Source organism: Ranitomeya variabilis, chromosome 2, assembly GCF_051348905.1.
Source record: "Ranitomeya variabilis isolate aRanVar5 chromosome 2, aRanVar5.hap1, whole genome shotgun sequence".
NCBI lineage: Eukaryota > Metazoa > Chordata > Amphibia > Anura > Dendrobatidae > Ranitomeya > Ranitomeya variabilis.
The window spans coordinates 278,114,154-278,135,146 of NC_135233.1; the positions used below are offsets into that span (position 1 = coordinate 278,114,154).

Here is a 20,993-nt window from a genome sequence, read left to right on the forward strand (position 1 = left end):
ACAGTATTATGGGCCCGCAGCTCCCTTATACACAGTATGATGATCTCGCAGCTCCCTTATACACAGTATGATGGGCCCGCAGCTCCCTTATACACAGTATGATGGGCCCGCAGCTCCCTTATACACAGTATGATTGGCCCGCAGCTCCCTTATACACAGTATGATGGGCCCGCAGCTCCCTTATACACAGTATGATGTGCCCGCAGCTCCCTTATACACAGTATGATGGATCCGCAGCTCCCTTATACACAGTATGATGGGCCCGCAGCTCCCATACACACAGTATGATGGACCCCCAGCTCCCTTATACACAGTTTGATGGGCCCGCAGCTCCCTTATACACAGTTTGATGGGCCCACAGCTCCCGTATACACAGTATGATGGACCCGCAGCTCCCTTATACACAGTTTGATGGGCCCGCAGCTCCCACATACACAGTATGATGGACTCACAGCTCCCTGTCATGATTTGGATGCCGCGGTCATTTACTCATCCTCCGGCGTATTCACTATTTTGTGGCACTGCTGCAGTGCCGCTGCTCAAACTTGTGAGTGCAGCTTCTGACTGGCCAGAAGTTAAAAGCTATGTCACAAGCGCTCAATGTAAGACTATGAGGCTATGTGCACTTGTTGCGGATTTGTGCAGATTTACTGCGGATTTCCTGTGTTTTTTGTGATTTGCAGATTTCACCTGCGTTTTACTACCTGTAGAATCCTATACAGGAGCAGGTGTAAAACGCTGCTGAACCTGCAAATAAAATTGACATGCTGCAGAAAATAAAACGCAGCGTTTCTGTGCGGTATTTTCCGCCCCATGGGCACTGCGGATTTGGTTTTCCATAGGTTTACATGGCACTGTAAACCAGATGGAAAACTGCTGCAGATCCGCAGCGGCTAATCCGCACCGTGTGCACTTAGCCTGAGAGTGAGAAAGAGGCAGAACAAGGCTCCCACAGACTCACACTGATCAGTGACCTCTGCGCTGCTCCATGAAACACTGGAGCCTCGGACAGGACACAAACTGCAGGAGACGGAGCCGAGCGGAGACTAAAACAGAGGAAAACGCCGGAAGGTGAGTATCAGACAGGGGGCAGGGGACGGGGATTTTCAGCACCGCTCCAGCAATGAAATAAAAAATAATGCTGCAGTGGTGCTGTAAATGTGATGCAGCTCCTGGTTACTGTATGCGGCTCCTTATACTAATACTCATAAAAGACCTAGGTGGTACGTATCAAAAGCCCCCTACCATCCCCCCATCTCCAGCCAGCAAATATTACATGATGGAGTACATATAATATCATAACAAAACATTATAATATTCAGCCCCCAGTGATCTGTCTCCCCTCCCCCACTTCAGTATCCAATACCATCAGCTCACATCCACCCCCTCAGTGCCCTGTCCCACCTCACCCATCTTCTGCCCTCACACCACCCAAATGGTCTTACATTCACCCCCCAATGTCCTGTCTCCCCTCCCCCACAATACCCCCATGGTCTCACATAGTCACATTCACCCCCCAGTGTCCTGTCCCCCCTCACTCACTTTCAGCCCCCACAATACCCCACGGTCTCACAGTGACATACCTGAATTTAATAAACCTAATAAGTCCCATCCCCAGCACTTACTGATAAAGGTTGCACTGCAGGCAGGACCAGGAAGTGTAGTGTAATGCAGGGTGGGCACTAGGACCCAGCGTGCCTGAGCCAATCCCAGCGTGCACAGAGTGAAGAAAACTGCAGCCGGGGAAAAGCTCCATCATCAAGTCAGACGGGCGAAACCATTCACTGCAGGGGGGAGACTGCAGCCGGTCACTGTGCTAATAGCAGCCTGCAGAGTCTCCGTCAGATAGGAGCAGACATTATACTGCTCTGCTCCTATGCGGTGTTCTCCTGCCTCGTCACAGAAGTGGCCCTGCCCTGGCTCCCGGTGGGCCCCTTCATGTGACAGGGCCCGGGGCGATGGCCCCCTCTGCCCCCCCAGTAGCTACGCTACTGCCTCTATCCCAATGCTGATGGTGGAGCAAGTTGTAATGGACCAGTTCATGCACTCCCTTCCGAACCCAACTTGGGTTGCCCAGGGATATCCTCGGTCTGACTTTGTCAGACTGGTCAAAAGGTATCAGGGAGTCGATGATTCCTTGGGGAGGCTACCCACTCCATACTGGCGGTCCCATCAGGGGGCGGAGGGTAAAAAGGCAGTAGAGCCTTCAAAGTCCAAAGGGGTGGTGGAGGTTATACCGAGGATGTGCTTTGCAGGAGATGTCAAGGCCCGGGTCATTTAGCTGTCCATTGTCCCCTGGCCACTTAGCAAATGGACTGTAACATGGGATGCCGGTGTTCATTCTATGCATATCTGGCCTGCAGTGTGGACTGTCCACCCAGCGAGGGGCCCCAAATTTGTCCTGTAAAAGTGAATGGTGGGCAAATGACTGGACTAGTTGATTCAAGGAGTTTGGTGACCCTTGTGAGGGCCACATTCCCTCTCCAATTGATTCCTGGGAAGAAGGTGGGCGTCCTCTGCATTCACGAGATATTAAAGACTATCCGGTGTATAGAGTGCATATTGACTGAAGGCCCCGTCTCACATAGCGAGATCGCTAGCGAGATCGCTGCTGAGTCACAAGTTTTGTGACGCAACAGCGACCTCCATAGCGATCTCGCTATGTGTGACACGTACCAGCGATCAGGCCCCTGCTGCGAGATCGCTGGTCGTGTCAGAATGGCCTGGACCTTTTTTTGGTCGTTGAGGCCCCGCTGACATCGCTGAATCGGTGTGTGTGACACCGATCCAGCGATGTCTTCACTGGTAACCAGGGTAAACATCGGGTTACTAAGCGCAGGGCCGCGCTTAGTAACCCGATGTTTACCCTGGTTACCAAAAAAAACAAACAGTACATACTCGCCTTTCGGTGTCCCTTGCCGTCTGCTTCCTGCTCTCACTGACTGCCGGCCGTACAGTGAGAAGTGAGAGCACAGCAGTGACGTCACCGCTGCGCTCTGCTCTCAGTGTACGGCGGCTCAGTCAGAGCAGGAAGCAGACGGCAAGGGACCTGGACACCGAAAGGCGAGTATGTAGTGTTTGTTTTTTTTGGTAACCAGGGTAAACATCGGGTTACTAAGCGCGGCTCTGCGCTTAGTAACCCGATGTTTACCCTGGTTACCCGGGTGCTGCAGGGGGACTTCGGCATCGTTGAAGACAGTTTCAACGATGCCGAAGTCGTTCCCCTGATCGTTGGTCGCTGGGGAGAGCGGTCTGTGTGACAGCTCCCCAGCGACCACACAGCGACTTACCAACGATCACGGCCAGGTCGTATCGCCGGTCGTGATCGTTGGTAAATCGCTTAGTGAGACGGGGCCTTGAGTCACATGAGGTCGGCGTAATCCTGGATTTATTGCACTCAATTAGCATTGGACAGGACTTGCCATGGTGGCCGCAACCCTGACTGACCTCCTACGGGGACAAAATCAGTCAGAGGTGGAGTCAGCCTTTAATAATCTGACAGTAGCTCTGTGTAAGCAGCCACTCTAGGTTGTACCCGACTTTAAGAAGGAATTTGTACCCCAAACGGATGTGTGAGAAGTTGGATTGGGAGCGATTCTTTCTCAGGAAATACACAGAGAGGATCCTGTTCTCCAACTGAGCAGGAGACTGTTAACTTGTGAGAAAAAGTATTCCATTGTAGAAAAGGAATACTTGACCATAAAGTGGGCAGGCGACAGATTGCAATGCTATCTCTTATTAGGGTGAAAATTGAAATTGGTGTCAGACCATTCCCCACTCGGGTGGATGAAAAAGAAAAAGGGAAAAAAATGCTTGCGTTACCCTCTGGTTTCTAGTCCTGTAGGATTTCTGTTTCTATGTGGAACATAGAGCTGGGGGTTACATGGTAATGCCAATGCCCTCTTGAGAATCCCATGACAAGTGGTAGAAGGTGCCAAGACACACTGCTTTAGACAGAGTGGGGAGGTATGTAAGGTGGCTGACAAACACCTAGTGGATGGGAGATAAACCTGGAATATGAACTTGTTGCTTTATGATTTACTTTTTGCCAGACAAGGGCTGTATTTGAGTTTTCTATGATGTGATTTATGAAGACTGAACTAAACCAGCCGGACATTAAACAGAAATGGTTCCTGTGATACCTCAGATTGCTCTCGAGTAGCATTGCTACATTACTTAAAACTAATAGGCAGTTCATTCAAGGAGTAGTCCACCTTTGGGGACATACATTTTGAAAAAAAAAAAGAATAAATTACTGTGAACTGTATTCAATGTATAATAAATTATATACCTGATACTAAAGGGGCATATGCCCAATTAGAAAAAAAAATCCATCCACTAACGGGTCATTCCATATCAAGTGATCCAAATAGGAATATTTTTTTTACCTGACGTCTTTAGATTTTTTTTATTTTTTGTTTTTATGAAGTACAACTTTAGTTAATTACAAATTAAAAGTTTAGAATTTTTTTCTTCATCAGTTAATTTTTTACAGATTTTTAAAGTTTTAAAAAAGCGCTGATTTTGGCCTGGTATGGCTTTACATTTTTTATCATATCTCGGGCTATGATTAAGATATAGAGGTGGGAGAGGCATCATTTTTCTCAGAACGGTACCGGCTTTCATTTGATATGTCACAAGACTATGTTTCTTTGTATTTTGTTTTAGTGAAATCAAATTAAACATTTTGATGCGCAATTCTGAAAAAAACGTATGTTTTAAAATTGTGAAAACATGCATGTGTGTTACTTGTGTCCTTGTTTATATTTGTACAGGGATTCAACTTGGGACCTATCAAATTTGTATTTTTTTTTAAGCCTTGAATCATCTGATTTTATGTTTGTGTGAGCTTCTTCCCTTTTTCTTTTCAAATTACAACTTATTGCATTCAGCATTTATATGTAACAATAAAGAAACACAAAAAACAAATACCGAAGTGCCAGAATAAATACATCTTAATCATCATAACAACTGGCTCAGCATTTTCAACCTTTTGGCTATGTTCACACGGTGCGGTTTTTGCTGCGGATCCGCAGCGCATTTGCACTGCGGATCCGCAGCAGTTTTCCATGTAGGTTACAGTACAATGTAACCCAATGGAAAACAGGAACCGCTGTGCCGACGATCCTTTTTTCCACAGGCAAATCCGCAGCGGTTTTGCCTGCAGAAAAAAGAAGTACCATGTCAATTCTTTCTGCGGATTCCACTGCGGGTTTCCAGCAGCACCAATAGGAAACTGCATTTGGAAACCCGCAGTGGAATCCGCAGAAGAAAAAGGATCAAAAACCGCAGCTAAAATCAGCGCTGAATTTAGCTGCGGTTTTTCAAAACAGGACCTGAAAAAAAAAAAAGGATGAAAAAAAGGAACGTGTGAACGTAGCCTAATTCATTGAACAAGCCAAAAGAAAAAACGTGATCACATCCTCAAGTGTGGTTTTCTAAATACAGTCTCATCCTGATTATATGTTAAAAACAAGATTAAAAGAACCAATATTTCTACCACCCATTTATACATGGAACAATTTTTTTTCTACTATATCACTAAACATGTCATTTCTGAAGTGTTTAAGAAGAATAGTCCAGTAGTTAAATCCTCGTACTATAAAATATGAACTAATCAAACAATTAATAGTAGGTTTTTACACTGGCCTTCTATCATCAATGTGTCCCTTCTAGAGGATGAAGTGTCATCTGGTCCATAAGCGCTCACTAGCAATGGCCGTTTCCTTCTGTGTCAGAGTATGTGCGGCTGTCATGGTGCTCGGCTCCACCTGAGTTATATCTGATTTTTGTTCACTTTTACAATGTCTGATTTTCTTGGATACACAAAGGACGGCGCTGGACCAGAAGGTGCAGAAAAGTCACTTCTATGTCTAAATTTTCACAATCTTTGGAGAGTCCAGTAGCCGCCAGCGCCGATCATATTCACAGGTCACATCACCAGTTGTGTCATCCATTGCCGATCTTGTGCCGCCTTCTACCACGTCATGGACGTCACTGTCTTTATTTCCACTACATGGGATAACAGTGCGGTATTGCTGAGTCCCTGTGCCTGTAACCGATGTTATAACAATCTCTCCTCCTCCCCGTAGTCCTGGTTTGTACAATACATGAACTGGATGTTAAGAGTATTTTTCTCCCTCCATTTGAGGAGTTGCCTGGGTGATAAGACTTGGTGTGAATACGGCCCGAGCTGCCGGCCTGTCATCTGCTCTGCAGTCACTGTCTACCCCTGTTCAATCTCAGGTTGGGCCCTAACAAAGCTTTCTCCTCTGTCCTCTCCTGCTTCTAACTCTAACATAATAAAATAATACAGGAATAGCTAACAATCATGGAATATTTGGTAAATACAGACCCCACACTTCTACACCACAGGCTGAACAGACCTGAAATCAAGATTTTTGAACTGACACTGTAATAGTTTTATTTTTTAAAATATGATCCCATCACGATCCCAGCTTGTATTTTGGTGCAGAAGTGGCTAGGAGCATAACAGGCACATGTGCAGTTTTTGAAATATTTAAATTAAACGTTTTTTTCGGAAATGGGTTTTAAAGTTTTGCGCTTGCGTTCGCATAGGTAAATTATTATCAAAGATACTCTTGTGACATATCTGGTGAAAGCATGTACAGTTCTGAGTAGAATGGTGTTTATTTTGTTTCTCTATCTCTTTTCTAGCCTGAGTTACGGGGAGAAATGTAAGGGCAGGCAACACCGAAATTCGCACTTTTTCCGAACTTTGAAAATCACTAAAAAATAAAAAAAAATATCTAGAATTTTTTTTTCTTCACATTTTGCATTCTCTGACAAACTATTACCAAATACCAAAATCTCAAAAGAATTAAAAATATAGTGGTAAAAATCATTGGTTCACTTGACATGGAATGACCCTAACAGGCCAATTTAAAAGTCACATTTATTATCTATATTTTAAAATTTTATGAATTCTAGATCAAGGATATTTGCTAGGTGCATTGATCATATATGTATTACAGCGCAAATTGTATTGTATCCTAAAGAAGATGCTCTGGAATGTCTACTGTTATGGATCCCAATGGCTAGGGAATAGCACTGGACAAGCAAAAATAACTAAAATAACGGACGAGCTCTAGGGTGATGGAACCTGGGCTGACCGCTGCCCTACTCCTGACAAACACAACTAGAAATAGCCAGGGAGCGTGCCTACGTTGATTCTAGACGCCTCGCGCCAGCCTAAGAGCTAACTAGCACTGCAGAGAAAATAAAGACCTAACTTGCCTCCAGAGAAATAAACCCCAAAGGTATAGTTGCCCCCCACATGTATTGACGGTGAAAATGAGAGGAAGGCACGCACATAGATATGAAAATAGAGTTAGCAAAACGAGGCCCGCTATAACTAGAAAGCAGAAGGATACAAAAGGGGTCTGAGCGGTCAGCAAAAAACCCTAATCAAAAACCATCCTGAGATTACAAGCACCCATGTGCCAACTCATGGCACATGGGGAGCACCTCAGCCCACTAGAGCTTCCAACTAGCATAGAGTAATATTTAGCAAGCTGGACAAAAAACAAAACAACTGAAAAGCATAACTTAGCTTATCCTGAGAGATCTGGAAGCAGGTAGTCAGAACCAAACTGAGAACATCTGAGAACATTGATAGCCGGCAAGGGAATGACAGGGAAGCCAGGTTAAATAGGAAACACCCAGCCTCAGATGGACAGGTGGAAACCAGAGACCGCAACCCACCAAAGTCACCCAGTACCAGTTGTAACCACCAGAGGGAGCCCAAAAACAGAATCCACAACAGTCTACCTACTATTATTGAATGCTAGCCAGATAAGAGGTGACTAAATTATGAGCACACACTACTAAAGTATCCTCGATATGTTTTGCCACATCTATAGTGCCATCAGGGAAAGGGACAGTGGACTTTACTAGTGTATGCCCTTGTTTTAATCACTTCTTCTCTGGCTAGGATTCAATAATAACAGGTAGACCATAGAAAAGTTTTAATCAGCCTGTTCGTAGAAGGCTTTATTGCTAACAGGGGTTCTGCCCCTTTTAAGATTGGATACTGTATATAAATCATTATACCTTCCCTAAGTTGAATATTTCTTACAGTAATTTTATTTATTTATTTAATTTTAAGGAAATCCAATTGCTTTAACCTCAATTACATTCATTTAAGTGAAAAAGGCCCCCAAAGGTGGAGCAAAATAGTGACGTACGTCACTGCCTCTGCAGGAGAGCAGGCGGGTATAAAAATCTGCTATCAAATGACACTGACTGCAGCATGGAAACAGCAACTAAAAGATAGATGAAAGACAATCACATTATAGGGAATAGTAATGTTTTCAGTTTGGATGATAACAGAAGAAGAAAATAAATGAGAATTAGTTCTACCATAATAAAAGATTCGTAACCGGTCTCCTAATCTGTAACGTCTGACTAGTCAGAAACTGGTCATCTGAAAGGGAATCTGTCAGCAGTTTTTTTTCTTATGTAATCTAAGAACTGCATGGTGAATGGTGGTCGGAATGGAGTGGTCGGAATGCTGAGTTGTTTATAACTCCGCCTAGCACACAGCCTAGTAAATGACACATCACTGTAATCAAGCTCTGTTCTAGATTAAGATGCATATTGCTCTCTAATGTTTGGCGGCTGTAGATATATTATTTTGCACCCTGGGAGTCATGGCATTAGTAGCACATGTTACTAGGGCCAAAACCATATGGTAAAATCCATATCATTGATTGGCTTATTCACATTCAATATTCAGTGGGGCTCATTGCCACTTCTATGACTTGATAGTGGCTTGCAGCAGAGAGGACCCACTGCTCTGCGGCCTATAAATGGGGATATGTCTTATAGTGGTTGCTATAATGTACCTGGCCTGTATAGGAGTTTTCTTACTATTCTGTTTCTTTTCAGAAAGTGACATGTCGGTATGACTGGCACCAAACCAGCAGCCTCGTTGTCATCACAGTTTATGCCAAAACGGCCCTGCCAGATGTAACTAAGGTTCTGGCCAACCGCACTCAGGTAAGGCGGGAAAACAGACACAACCTGAAGATGAGGTGGTGACGGGAGAAAGAAATGTAAAGGAGAGATGCTAGTATTTACTAGTTAGTTTCAGGGGCAGGACTGGTAGAGGTCAAGGCGAAAAGAACAAACTACTTCTTCACAGTACAAAACACAACTATTTAACCCCTTCACTCCGCAGCCAATTTCCGAAATTTGCGTTTCCGTTCTTTCCTCCCCTTCTCAGAGTCATAACGCTTTTACTTTTCGGTCCACATAGACATTTAAGGGCTTGTTTTTCCGGGACGTGTTGCGCTTTTCAATGTCACCAGTACAGTGTCCCCGTGACAAACTCCCTTGCTCCCAAATGTTTGATCTGCTGCATCTCATCCAGTGTACAGTGTACTTGAAAACGGGAAAAAAAAATCCAAGTGCGGTGAAATTGTGAAAAAAAAACAAACGCAATTCTGTGTGAATTGTTTTTACGCTTTACATTATGTGATAAAAATGATCTCGCAATATGATTCTCCTCATCAATACGATTACAGTGATATTAAACATGTCCAGTTTTTTGGTGAAAAAAAAAATCTGAAGTTGTAAAAAAATATATATATTTTTGGAATTGTCGCCATTTTCCAAGACTTGCAACATTTTTATTCTACGTCCGATGAAGCTTTGTCATTGCTTATTTTATGTGGGACGAGACGATGTTTTTATTAGTACTATTTTGGGATAGATGTGACTTGTTGATCACTTGTTAGAGTATTTTTGGGAGAACGGTGGCGACCAAAAAAAACATAATTTAGGCGTTCTTTTTTTTTTCTGTTTACGGTGTTTATCAACCTGGTTAATAATTTTTGTATTCTGATAGATCGGACTTTTCTGAACACTATGATACCACATATGTGTATTTTTTAATATCTATATTTTCAAGGGAGAGAAATGGGGGTGATTTGAATTTATATTTATTTTTTTCCATATTTTGTGAAACTTTTTTTTTTGTCCTTTTCCTATTCTTGTAAGCCCCTCACAGAAAGAATCATCTTCGATCCTGTGCTGTCCTGTTTGTATACTTTATTTTGCATGGTCAGACATAGCCGGGGCACATTTATACGATTATCTCAGCACAGGAACATTTTTCACATATCCAATTGTGGAAATTATTCTTGATTTAAATGGACATTGTTAGTGGGAAAAGCACTTTAAAGTAGAAAATAATAAACCTCCTTCTCGCTCCTCGCAGTTGGACATTCAGATTACTTTTGAAGGCAAGAAGGAGTTCAGTAAACGGCTGGAGTTGTGGGGTGTAAGTATGACTTTTCTAACCACAGATAACATTTCTAGAGAAACCAATGAATCGAAGATGTCACTTCTTTATACAAAATGAATTCCATTCTTCTGGCATGTTCTGGCTTCTGTTTTGCATATGAAACTTTGTCAAATTTCTTCCAGGTTATTAACACCGAAAACTGCTTCGTGAACATGCTGCCCACAAAAGTGGAGATCACCCTTAAGAAATCTGACCCCGTGACATGGGCCCGGCTGGAGCTCACAGTGGCTCCTCCGCAGGTCACAGATAACGCAGATCCACAGGAGCCTGCAGGAGCCCCTCCAGTGGATATTGGTAAAGATTCGGATGATGACCTCAGCTGGTCAGAAGATGAGGAGCCTTGTGATTGAGACAACGACCATGGAGCCAATCCCTGTATAAATCATCTATTACGTCCCTACGTTTTAATACTTCTAGGTAAAAATAGCCTTTTACCTCGTGTACATGTCACTTTCCTCTCTTTCATGTCACATATCCCCTCTTAGTGCTACATTTTACATGTCAGGCTTAGACACTCTGTAGCTAATGCTCATACTTGGGAAATCATTTTCTCCTTAATAAAAGTTTTCTTACAATATTGTACTTTTTTTTTATAGATTTGATTGATTTTATTTTATGAATATTAGTAGTTATTTCTGCATACCTGATTTGGGCTAGATGGATGTCACAATCTCTGTGTAGGTCTATGATAGTCAACCATGGAGACTTTGTGACCTCCAAGAACAACATTCACATTCAACGTCCAGAAGATCCACCTCAGTAGAAAATTAGACTGTACTACTGGAACGTGCTTGTAAAACCTATATTGTTTGTGAGTTTTATGAGTAATATCACCCAACTGCTCCCAATATTAGTCCAATCAGAAGGTCCTGCCTAATGGTTAGACCCACGGACACCCGACCCCTGCTCCATTCACTCTCTATGGGGCTGCTGGAAAATGACAGGTACAGTGCTCAGCAACCCCATAGAGAGTGAACGTTTTTTATAGGTCTAAGGAAGATATAATCTGGAAGACAAAACCTCGGGGACACAGCTGGCAATTAGCTAAACCTGCAAGGTTGTTTCTTGTGGACTCGTATAGGATCTGTGAAAAGGAAAAATAATAATGTGCCTTTGTATGGAATTAAGGAAAAGTGCGGTGTGATCTGAACCTCAATATGTGCATAACTATTACAGCAGAATGAAGGAGACCTTGTACTATTAAAGGTCACATGGATCCAAATCGATCTCCTCTGTTTAGCTTTATCGACGGTGGAGCCATTCATTGTACATCTACCTAAAAGGTATATGGATCGCCCCAACGTGTAGGGCAATGGGGTACTCGGTACCGGGTCCTTCGGCTCAGGGGATGTTACGGTGGCTGACCCGGTCCGTGGCCCTCAGAGGGGTGTCCAGTAAAGGAGTTTATATATGGGCAAGGTGCAGTAAAGAACGAGGAGACGGGTTTGCAGTCTTTTACCTTGTTTACTGAAGACTTCAGATGGTTTCCTCAGCCCAGAGTGCCAGATGACAGGGCAGGCAGAGTCCGGTCGGTCTGAAGGCAATTCCAGAGTCCCCTTATCCAGGCGGAAATCAGTAGCCTTCCTCTAGCGCCTGGGTGTTGTAGTACCTCCCTGCTGAGCTTCTCGGTAAGGTCCTCACAACTGTTGTAGATGTTCTAGATGTTATTTCTTCCTCTCTGTCCCCCAGATGGTATGGATAGGACAAACCCGTATGACTGATGGCCTGAGGCTTTTTACAGGGACCCTAGAGACACCCCGGCCCCCACAAGTTGCCACCGTGCCTTCTGGGTATATGGTCGGGCAGCCAACGTGGAATTAACTGTCCTGCCGGTCTCTGAAGCAAGGCTTGGAGATGATTGCTCCCTCGGTATGCTGGCTGATCTCCCTCTGATATTCCTCTCCTGTGCTCTGCTTTCCTGCACACTCTCAGCAATATGCTCACTTTAGTGTCTTTTCCTAGGAGTTGTAGCACTTCATGCCAGCAGAGCTCCTCTCCCTCTGTCTTCCTGACAGGAACTCTACTTTGAACCCCTTTTCCCTCCAGATCAGGATGTTAAATAGGGGAGTTCACCCTAAACAGTCTTAGAGCTCCCCCTTCTGGTCTGGAGTGTGAACATGTTGCATGTGTGTGATACCTGAATGTGGTTGTCTTTCATTGCCTTCAGACATGACATCCCTTCTCCCCTGAAAGGATAATGACATCACTGCGACGACCAGGACACTGGGGCGCCGCATATATAGAAAATGTTTTGTAAAGTGGTTGGACACATGAAATTGAGAAAATGAAGTGTGCAGGTATTTTTTAGACAAGTCCCTTCTAACAGCATTGAAACTTATCTTACCAAAAGTTTCCATGATAATGAACCTTAACGATGAGCATCTTATCTCCGTATAAGATGTCACTCATCCAGAGGATACAGGCAAAGGGTCTTCTAATTTTGATGCCATTCTTTACAAAATTAATGTTTAATTAGTAGGATCTCTACACTGTAAGTAGGTTTTCTATGAAATGGTTAAGACACTTTGTCACTTGGATGTGGAATCCTAAGACAAGGTGCTGAGTACACAAGCGGTGGGCTTATATGCACAGGAGCAGTTCAGGACTCGGTCTGATGTGTAGACTGCCTCCTGGGCAAGACCATGAGCTCCCCAAAGAGGGAGTTCCTCTTTAAAGTACTTGTAGTTGGTGACCTGGGAGTTGGTAAAACGTCTATCATCCAGAGATACGTCCACAACATCTACTCTCACTGCTACCGGGCGACTATTGGGGTGGATTTTGCTCTTAAGATCCTGAACTGGGAGAAGGACGCTGTTGTGAGGCTTCAGCTTTGGGACATTGCTGGTGAGTCTACTGGTTTCTTGAGATTATAATGCCTAAAATATTCTGAAATATTGAATGAAATTTGCACAATACCAATATGTAAAATTTTATAACCCATCCATATTGGTTCATCTGATGCTAAAAGCAAATGACTTCATATAATAGTGTCTCCTATATATGTATATGGCCATTAGCTTTAGGTGTGCAGACCCTCAATATGTTCAGCTGACAATGTAGGTCTTCAACCGCGGTGACTTACTTTTTTCTATTTTAGAAATCCCTTGTTTTTAGCTTGGTCTTTTTTATCGTAAAATCCTGACCTTGGCTTATAATCGGCTAACACCACAACTGCTTAATTATTAACTGCAGCACTTAAAGGGGTTGGTCCCTTGTCACAGTTTGGTACGAGGACGAATATTTACTGAAAGGGGATGACCCCTTTTAAATAATACTGATTTCCCACATAACATTGCTATTTATCATTCAGTGACACTAAGGCTAGGTCCACATTGCATTAGGGCAATCCGTTTAACGGATCCGTTTGTAAGCAGCACTAATGCAATGTAACAGACACGTTAACGCACCCATAGACTTCCATTAGTGTAACGGATCCTAACGCATGTCAAAATCGGCATGTGATTGCAATGGTCCGTTAGTTCGTGATGAACCTTCCAACACGGACTACCATGTTTTCGGGTCCGGTACGGCGAACGCACAACGAACGGAAGCGTTCTTTCTGCCATAGAACTCCATTGCAAATGCAAATGACCTAACTCAGCCAATGGCAAAAATACAACACAAAAAGAAAACTTTGGGCTAGTTTTTAGCCCATCCGTTAAACGGATTGCCCTAATGCAATGTGGACCTAGCCCAAATGCTGACAAAATACTACCCTATACTGCCCAAATAAGAACGGTTACATACAAACATTTTGGAGCGCTCCCGCTTTGATTAATAGTTGAAAAGTTTCTAAATTATTAAAGGAAATCTGACACCAAATATGAAATCAGCAGAATACAGAGAGAGATCCTCTGTCCAATGATGTCACTTACCGGCCTGCTTTCTGTAATTTCAATAAAATCAGTGTATTATCAAGGGGGTTATCATTAGAGGACTAGTTGTATTGGAGCGGCCCCCAGACGCAGGACAGCAGGGTACTCTGATCCGGGTCTCTCTTGGTTCTGAGGATGTCACGGTGGCCCGACCCGGTCCGTGGTCCTGCTAAGGGGCGCCCAATAAAAGGTGTAGATGGTGGTGTAGGTCGCAGTAAATAACGAGGACACAGGGTTGCAGTCTCTTTACCTCTTTACTGAAGGCTTCGGCATCCGCAATCCAGAGCACTGCTAACAGGGCTGGCTGAGACCGGCCGGTCCGAAGGCACATCCAGAGTTCCCTTTGCAGGTGGAAATCAGTAGCCTTCCTACTAGCGCCTGGGTGTTGTAGTACCTCCCTGCTGAGCACCACGGGATAGTCCTCACAACTGTCGTGTATGTTTCTGTTCTTTCTCTCCGTCCCCCAGATGATATGGATAGGACGCACCCGTATGACGGGGTAGGCCTGGAGTTATTTTATAGGGACCCTAGAGACGCCCCTCTCCCACAATTGCCTCCGTTGTCTTCATTAGGTGATTAAGGTGAGGCAGCCAACCTAAAATTAACTGCCCTGCCATTGGTTTGAAGTAATGCGTAGAGCCCAATACTTCCTCGGCGTTCTGGCCACCGGCTACGCGCCTCAGTAGGATGTTGCCGATCTCGGGGCACAACTCCTACTGGTTCTATCGCCTTTGTGCTGTGATCTCGTTTCTCACTTCTCCACAATATACTTCGCTTCGTGTCCTTTCTTAAGATGCCGCCACAATGAGGTGCAGGCACGGCTCCGTAACAATCTGTCCTTTCGCTAGGCCACTGTCAGGATCCCACCCCTGACAGGGACCCCCCTGAATCTTCCCAAGTAACGCTCTCCTCTCACTAGATGTTACCTGGGCAAAACCCAGTCAGCTTTCTGCCTAACTTCCTATCCAGCCCCCAGTTTTTCCAGAGTGTGAGGAGTGGCCTAATACATAGAACCCTTTGCTCCCCCTGGTGGCCGGAGTGTGAAGTGTAATGTGTGACTGTGATACCTGGTCAGGTGAACTCCTTTAGTGCCATCAGACGTACCATCACTCCCCTTAGTGGCGGAGTGACAGTACTGCAACGACCAGGACTCTGGGGCGCTGCAGTATCGTGTCATGCAGTCCTCCTGCTCTGTTTAAACCCACCCCTATTGCTGATTGGCAGCATTCTGCCTATGCACAGTGTACACAGAAAGCTGCCAATCAGTGGTGTGGGCGGGGTTGTACAGAGCTCAGCATTCAGAAAACTACTAGATCTGCAGCAGAAAAAGCAGCGATTTTTATCAAAACTACATCAAGCAACCCAGTAAGTGATGCATCACTGGATTCAGGTGCTCTGCTCCTACGTCATGCTGCTCTCAGATTACAAAGCAAAAATCTGATAAGCCACAGCAGCTATCTTGTCTATCGACCATACACAGGGGCACTTGCTCACTCTGTCGAGCGCTCTTGTGTTCTCTGTTACTGATGAGCGAGCATGCTCCTGTGCGAACCGAGTGACTTCGGCGTGCTCGAAAAATATGTTCAAGTCCCCAGGGCTGCATGTCACGTGGCTGTTAGACAACCGCAACACATGCAGGGATTGCCCACCAAACAAGCAATCACTGCATGTGCTGTGGCTGTGAGACATGCAGCTGCAGGGACTCAAACATATTTTTCTAGCAAACCGAGGGCACTCGGATAGCACCCAAGCATGCTCAGATAACACCTTATTCCATCACGTTCGCTCATCACTATTCTCTGAGAGAGCAGCTGCCAGACCTCTCTGGCAGCGGCTTGTCTTGGGAGAACAGAAGGATTGGCAGTCCAAAATTTAACATGCCAGATCCTTATCACCCCCAACAATCATTTGTCAGGGACCCGCATACATGTTAGACTGTCAACTTAACTTGTCAATATCAGCAAGTCTGGCCGACATTAGTCTAGTGTATATGCAAATGCGAGGCTTTAAGGTACCTTCACACGAAGCGACGCTGCAGCGATAGCGACAACGATGCCGATCGCTGCAGCGTCGCTGTTTGATCGCTGGAGAGCTGTCACACAGACCGCTCTCCAGCGACCAACGATGCCGAGGTCCCCGGGTAACCAGGGTAAACATCGGGTTGCTAAGCGCAAGGCCGCGCTTAGTAACCCGATGTTTACCCTGGTTACCAGCGTAAAAGTAAAAAAAACAAACAGTACATGCTCACCTTCGCGTCCCCCAGCGTCCGCTTCCTGACACTGACTGAGCTCCGGCCCTAACAGCACAGCGGTGACGTCACCGCTGTGCTTTCACTTTCACTTTAGGGCCGGCGCTCAGTAAGTGTCAGGAAGCAGACGCTGGGGGACGCGCAGGTGAGCATGTACTGTTTGTTATTTTTACTTTTACGCTGGTAACCAGGGTAAACATCGGGTTACTAAGCGCGGCCCTGCGCTTGGTAACCCGATGTTTACCCTGGTTACCAGTGTAAAACATCGCTGGTATCGTTGCTTTTGGTGTCAAACACAACGATACACGGCGATCGGACGACCAAATAAAGTTCTGGACTTTATTCAGCGACCAGCGACATCACAGCAGGATCCTGATCGCTGCTGCGTGTCAAACGAAACGATATCGCTAGCTAGGACGCTGCAACGTCACGGATCGCTAGCGATGTCGTTTCGTGTGAAGGTACCTTTAGAGTAGCAATTTAGCAGCTATCTTGGACTACTTGCCAGGACAATAGATTATATCTATCCCTGGATTCTGTTGAGATTACCAATGGATTGGTCTTTAAAGAAAACCTGTTATCAGTGTTATATACCCCAAACTAATGGGCTGTAAATGCGGAGCCCATCCACTGGGCTTGCAATTCTATGATCACAGTAAGGATTTACTCCGCAGTAAATTACCTTTACATACTGTATATGCTATTAATTTGGCTTAAAAAAAGCTGATAACAGGTTCTCCTTGAGTGTCGTATTAATAAAGATGACAAAAACCGTCCTAAATAGTATTTGATTGGACGAACTGAATTGTACAAACACCACAGCTACTTCTATTTGTTCTGAAGACAGATTGCCATTGGTTACAATTATTTTATTTTAAAGGGAAATTAGTGTTTTTAGTGGTTTTTGCTGCAGATTTTTGCAATATTTCTATTTCTTTTTGTCCAATAGTCATACATACACTTACATTTCAAATTGAAGAAAGTGGGAATATAACCGTATGATGATGAAATATGCTTTCTTTAAGGTCAGGAGAGGTTTGGCCACATGACTCGTCTCTATTACCGTGAAGCCGCTGGTGCCTTTGTAGTGTGTGACTTGGGCCGCGCAGTCACTCTACAATCCGTTCAGCGCTGGAAAGAAGACCTGGACTCAAAGATTATGCTGAAAAATGGGAAACCAATTCCAATGATTCTGATTGGGAACAAAAGTGATCTGCTTCCCCATGGAATAAGAATCCAAAATGTAGAGGACTTGGGCCGAGAGCTGGAGTTTACAGATTGCTATATGACTTCTGCTAAGGTAACTCATTGGTGACTTTCTTGTACAGTATGCTGCCTTCTACATGAAAAAGTTTTAGGGTATGTTCCTAGGGTTATATATATGTAGCAGATTTTCCAGGCAAAAATTCTCATACAGCAGATTAAGTTTTGCATCAGATTTCACAAATTGCCCCAATTCCTGAAACTTTATATTTATGGGACAATTAGAGTTAAAGGGAATCTGTCAGCAGGTTTTTGCTACCTCATCTGCGAGCAGCATAATGTAGAGGCAGAGACCCTGATTCCAACGATGTATCACTTAGATTACTAAGGGCAACAGTTGTGACACAGAGTTTTAAGATGTAGCATGAAGCAGAGCTAAGAAAGCTAACCCCACCCACACCAGGTTCTGTATATACAATGTCTGTAGACCCTGAGCTGCTTATCACAGGAGGGGCGGAGTCAGACAAGGAGGCCAGTGTGATGTAGCCCTATATCCTATAGTGTTAATCTCCTATTGATAAAACATTCACTGTATTGAAGCAACAGCACACAGCCTAATGGTGACACATGGCTGAAATCAGTGTTTCAGCCCCTACTTCATGTTGCCCCCAGATTAAATAGCAAAAACCTGCTGACACATTCCCTTTAATTATTTTAATTATTATATCACATTAGACTGATTGTAAAGAGGCTTATTGAGAGACGTGTGTCTCTCTGTATGTAACAAACAATTTATATGATTCCTAATTTTGTTTACTGATGGTGGTATTTAATCTAAGCCAATGTGATCACTTTTTATGAAGTAACCACTCTTAACCCCTTTCCGATGTTGGGCGCAATAGTACGCCGATGTCGGACTTCCTCACTTTGATGTTGGCTCTGGCGGTGAGCCCACATCTTTCCTGGTTCATGTCAGCTGTTTTGAACAGCTGACATGTGCCTCTAACAGCCGCAGGTGGAATCGCGATCCACCCGTGGCTGTTAACCTGTTAAATGCCGCTGTCAATCGCTGGTTCTGGTAAGCGCGCCAGAAATCCCACCCATCGGTGACCCCGTCACATGATCGCTGGTCACAGATGGATGGGCATGACAACCAGAAGTCTCCAGCAGACCTCTATGGTTCTCATAGCAAGTGAGCATTTCTGCTACATACAGGCGATCTGATCATCGCCTGTGTGTAGCAGAGCCGATCAAAGCACTGCAGCTTCTATTCTCCCATGGAGACTATTGCAAAAAGTTAAAAAAAAATTAAATTTAAAAAAAAAAAAAAAGAAAAATATATAAAAGTTCAAATCACCTCCCTTTCGCCCCATTCAAAATAATAAAAAAAAAAAACATACACATATTTGGTATTGCCGTGTTCAGAATCTCCCGATCTGTCAATATTAAAAAAGAATTAACCCGATCAATAAACAGCGTAATGAGAAAATAATTCAAATGCCAGAATTATGTTACGTTATAAAATGCAATAACGGGAAATCAAAAGATTGCTTCTACACCTGAATGGTATCATTAAAATTGTCAGCTCGGCATGCAAAAAATAAGTCCTCATCCAGCCCAAAATCACGAAAAATGGAGACGCTACGGGTCTCGGAAATATTTTTTTAAATTTTTTTTTACCACACTTTGGATTTTTTTTGTCACCACTTAGATAAAAAAGAACCTAGACATGTTTGGTGTCTATAAACTCATAATGAACTGGAGAATCAAAATAGCAGGTCAGTTTTAGCATGTGGTGAACATGGTAAAAAAACAAACCCAAAACAACTGTGGAATTGCACTTTTTTTGCAATTTCACCACACTTGGAGTTTTTTCCCATTTTCCAGTACCCGATATGTTTGTACCAATAGTGTCATTCAAAAGTACAACTCGTCCTGCAAAAAAACAAGTCCTCACATGGCCATTTTGACAGAAAAATAAAAAAGTTATGGCTTTGGGAAGAAGGGGAGCGAAAAACAAAATACAAAATCAAAAATATCTCCGGTCATGAAGGGGTTAAAGAATAATCACCTTTTTTTCATAAATCATTAGCACTTGTGAAAATGCATAACTTTGTAATGTCAAATATCAGAGAAATCTGCTTCTTTCTCCTCCAGCAGAGATTATTTCTTCTCAAAATTCTCAATTCATGAGTTCAATCAGTGAATACAGACTTTCCCATTACTGAGATAGGAGATGACAGTTGGTGCTGATAAAGTTCTATGGAGAACTGTAACTGCAGCAGAATGTCTGGGGCTGCCTCTAGCTCCTCCCTCCATAACATTTCAAAAGCACCAAATGCAATCTCCTACCTCAGTCATGGGAAAATATGTCTTCACTGAATACAGATTCTACCAATGTATTAAAAGTGAAAGATCAATGTCCAGGAGGAGAAAGAAGCGGATTTCTCTGATAAGATATATTAAAAAGTTTCTTATAGTCATGTGTGCAATTGATTTAAGAAAATAAAATTAAATGAGGCTTACTCTTTAAGAGTTGTGCAGTAAATCAGTACAATCTGAAGCTCTTGATTTGAGTCTATATGCCTCCTGCAGGACAATGTGAACATCGATCAAGCAATGTCGTGTTTAATTAAAGAAATGGTTGCCAACAAAGAGGATAGTGAACCAACGATGGATCCCAATGTTATTAAATCATCTCATCTGAATTTTCATTATACAAAAGACTGCTCACGATGCTGCCGTCTATGAATTATGAGACTATATCTGTGTGCTCCTCTAAGGGATGTGGATGTGTGAGAAATGACTGTATAAGAATATGGTATGCATTTATGTGACTACAGGAGGAAAACACTGATAAAGGACAGGAGCTGCCAAGGAATGATGACCACATCACAAGCAAACTAAAGAAAAATCGCAAATTATTCATTATGTGTCAGACAGAAGCTGAACTGTTGATATAGAATCATCCAGCAACTATAGGGGTTAAAATGGTTATAGCAGACAGGGAGTAATTAGCTCAGCTCCAGGGGATACTGGGAAAGTTGTAATTGTGTCCTAGACATCCAAGAGTAAAGGCCCCGTCTCACTAAGCGATTTACCAACGATCACGACCAGCGATATGACCTGGCCGTGATCGTTGGTAAGTCGCTGTGTGGTCGCTGGGGAGCTGTCACACAGACAGCTCTCTCCAGCGACCAACGATCAGGGGAACGACTTCGGCATCGTTGAAACTGTCTTCAACGATGCCGAAGTCCCCCTGCAGCACCCGGGTAACCAGGGTAAACATCGGGTTACTAAGCGCAGGGCCGCGCTTAGTAACCCGATGTTTACCCTG

The 20,993-nt window shown here is 43.9% G+C and overlaps 2 protein-coding genes across 2 annotated transcripts in view; both read left to right on the forward strand.

Annotated features, from left to right (window-relative positions):
- Positions 1 to 10,905, forward strand: part of ITGB1BP2 (integrin subunit beta 1 binding protein 2) — a 32,674-nt gene extending 21,769 nt beyond the window's left edge. Inside the window, exons 10-12 of the mRNA XM_077285003.1 lie at positions 8,911 to 9,021; positions 10,244 to 10,306; positions 10,453 to 10,905. Of these exons, the coding sequence (XP_077141118.1) occupies positions 8,911 to 9,021; positions 10,244 to 10,306; positions 10,453 to 10,680 (402 nt within the window). The 3' untranslated portion in view covers positions 10,681 to 10,905. The remainder of the gene's footprint in view (positions 1 to 8,910; positions 9,022 to 10,243; positions 10,307 to 10,452) is intronic.
- Positions 10,906 to 12,972: 2,067 nt separating this feature from the next.
- Positions 12,973 to 20,407, forward strand: LOC143803720 (ras-related protein Rab-38-like). The gene is made up of 3 exons (XM_077281497.1): positions 12,973 to 13,174; positions 17,479 to 17,753; positions 20,252 to 20,407. Exons 1-3 carry the CDS (start codon positions 12,973 to 12,975, stop codon positions 20,405 to 20,407), a joined length of 633 nt encoding a protein of 210 aa, XP_077137612.1.
- The last annotated feature ends 586 nt before the right edge of the window (positions 20,408 to 20,993 follow it).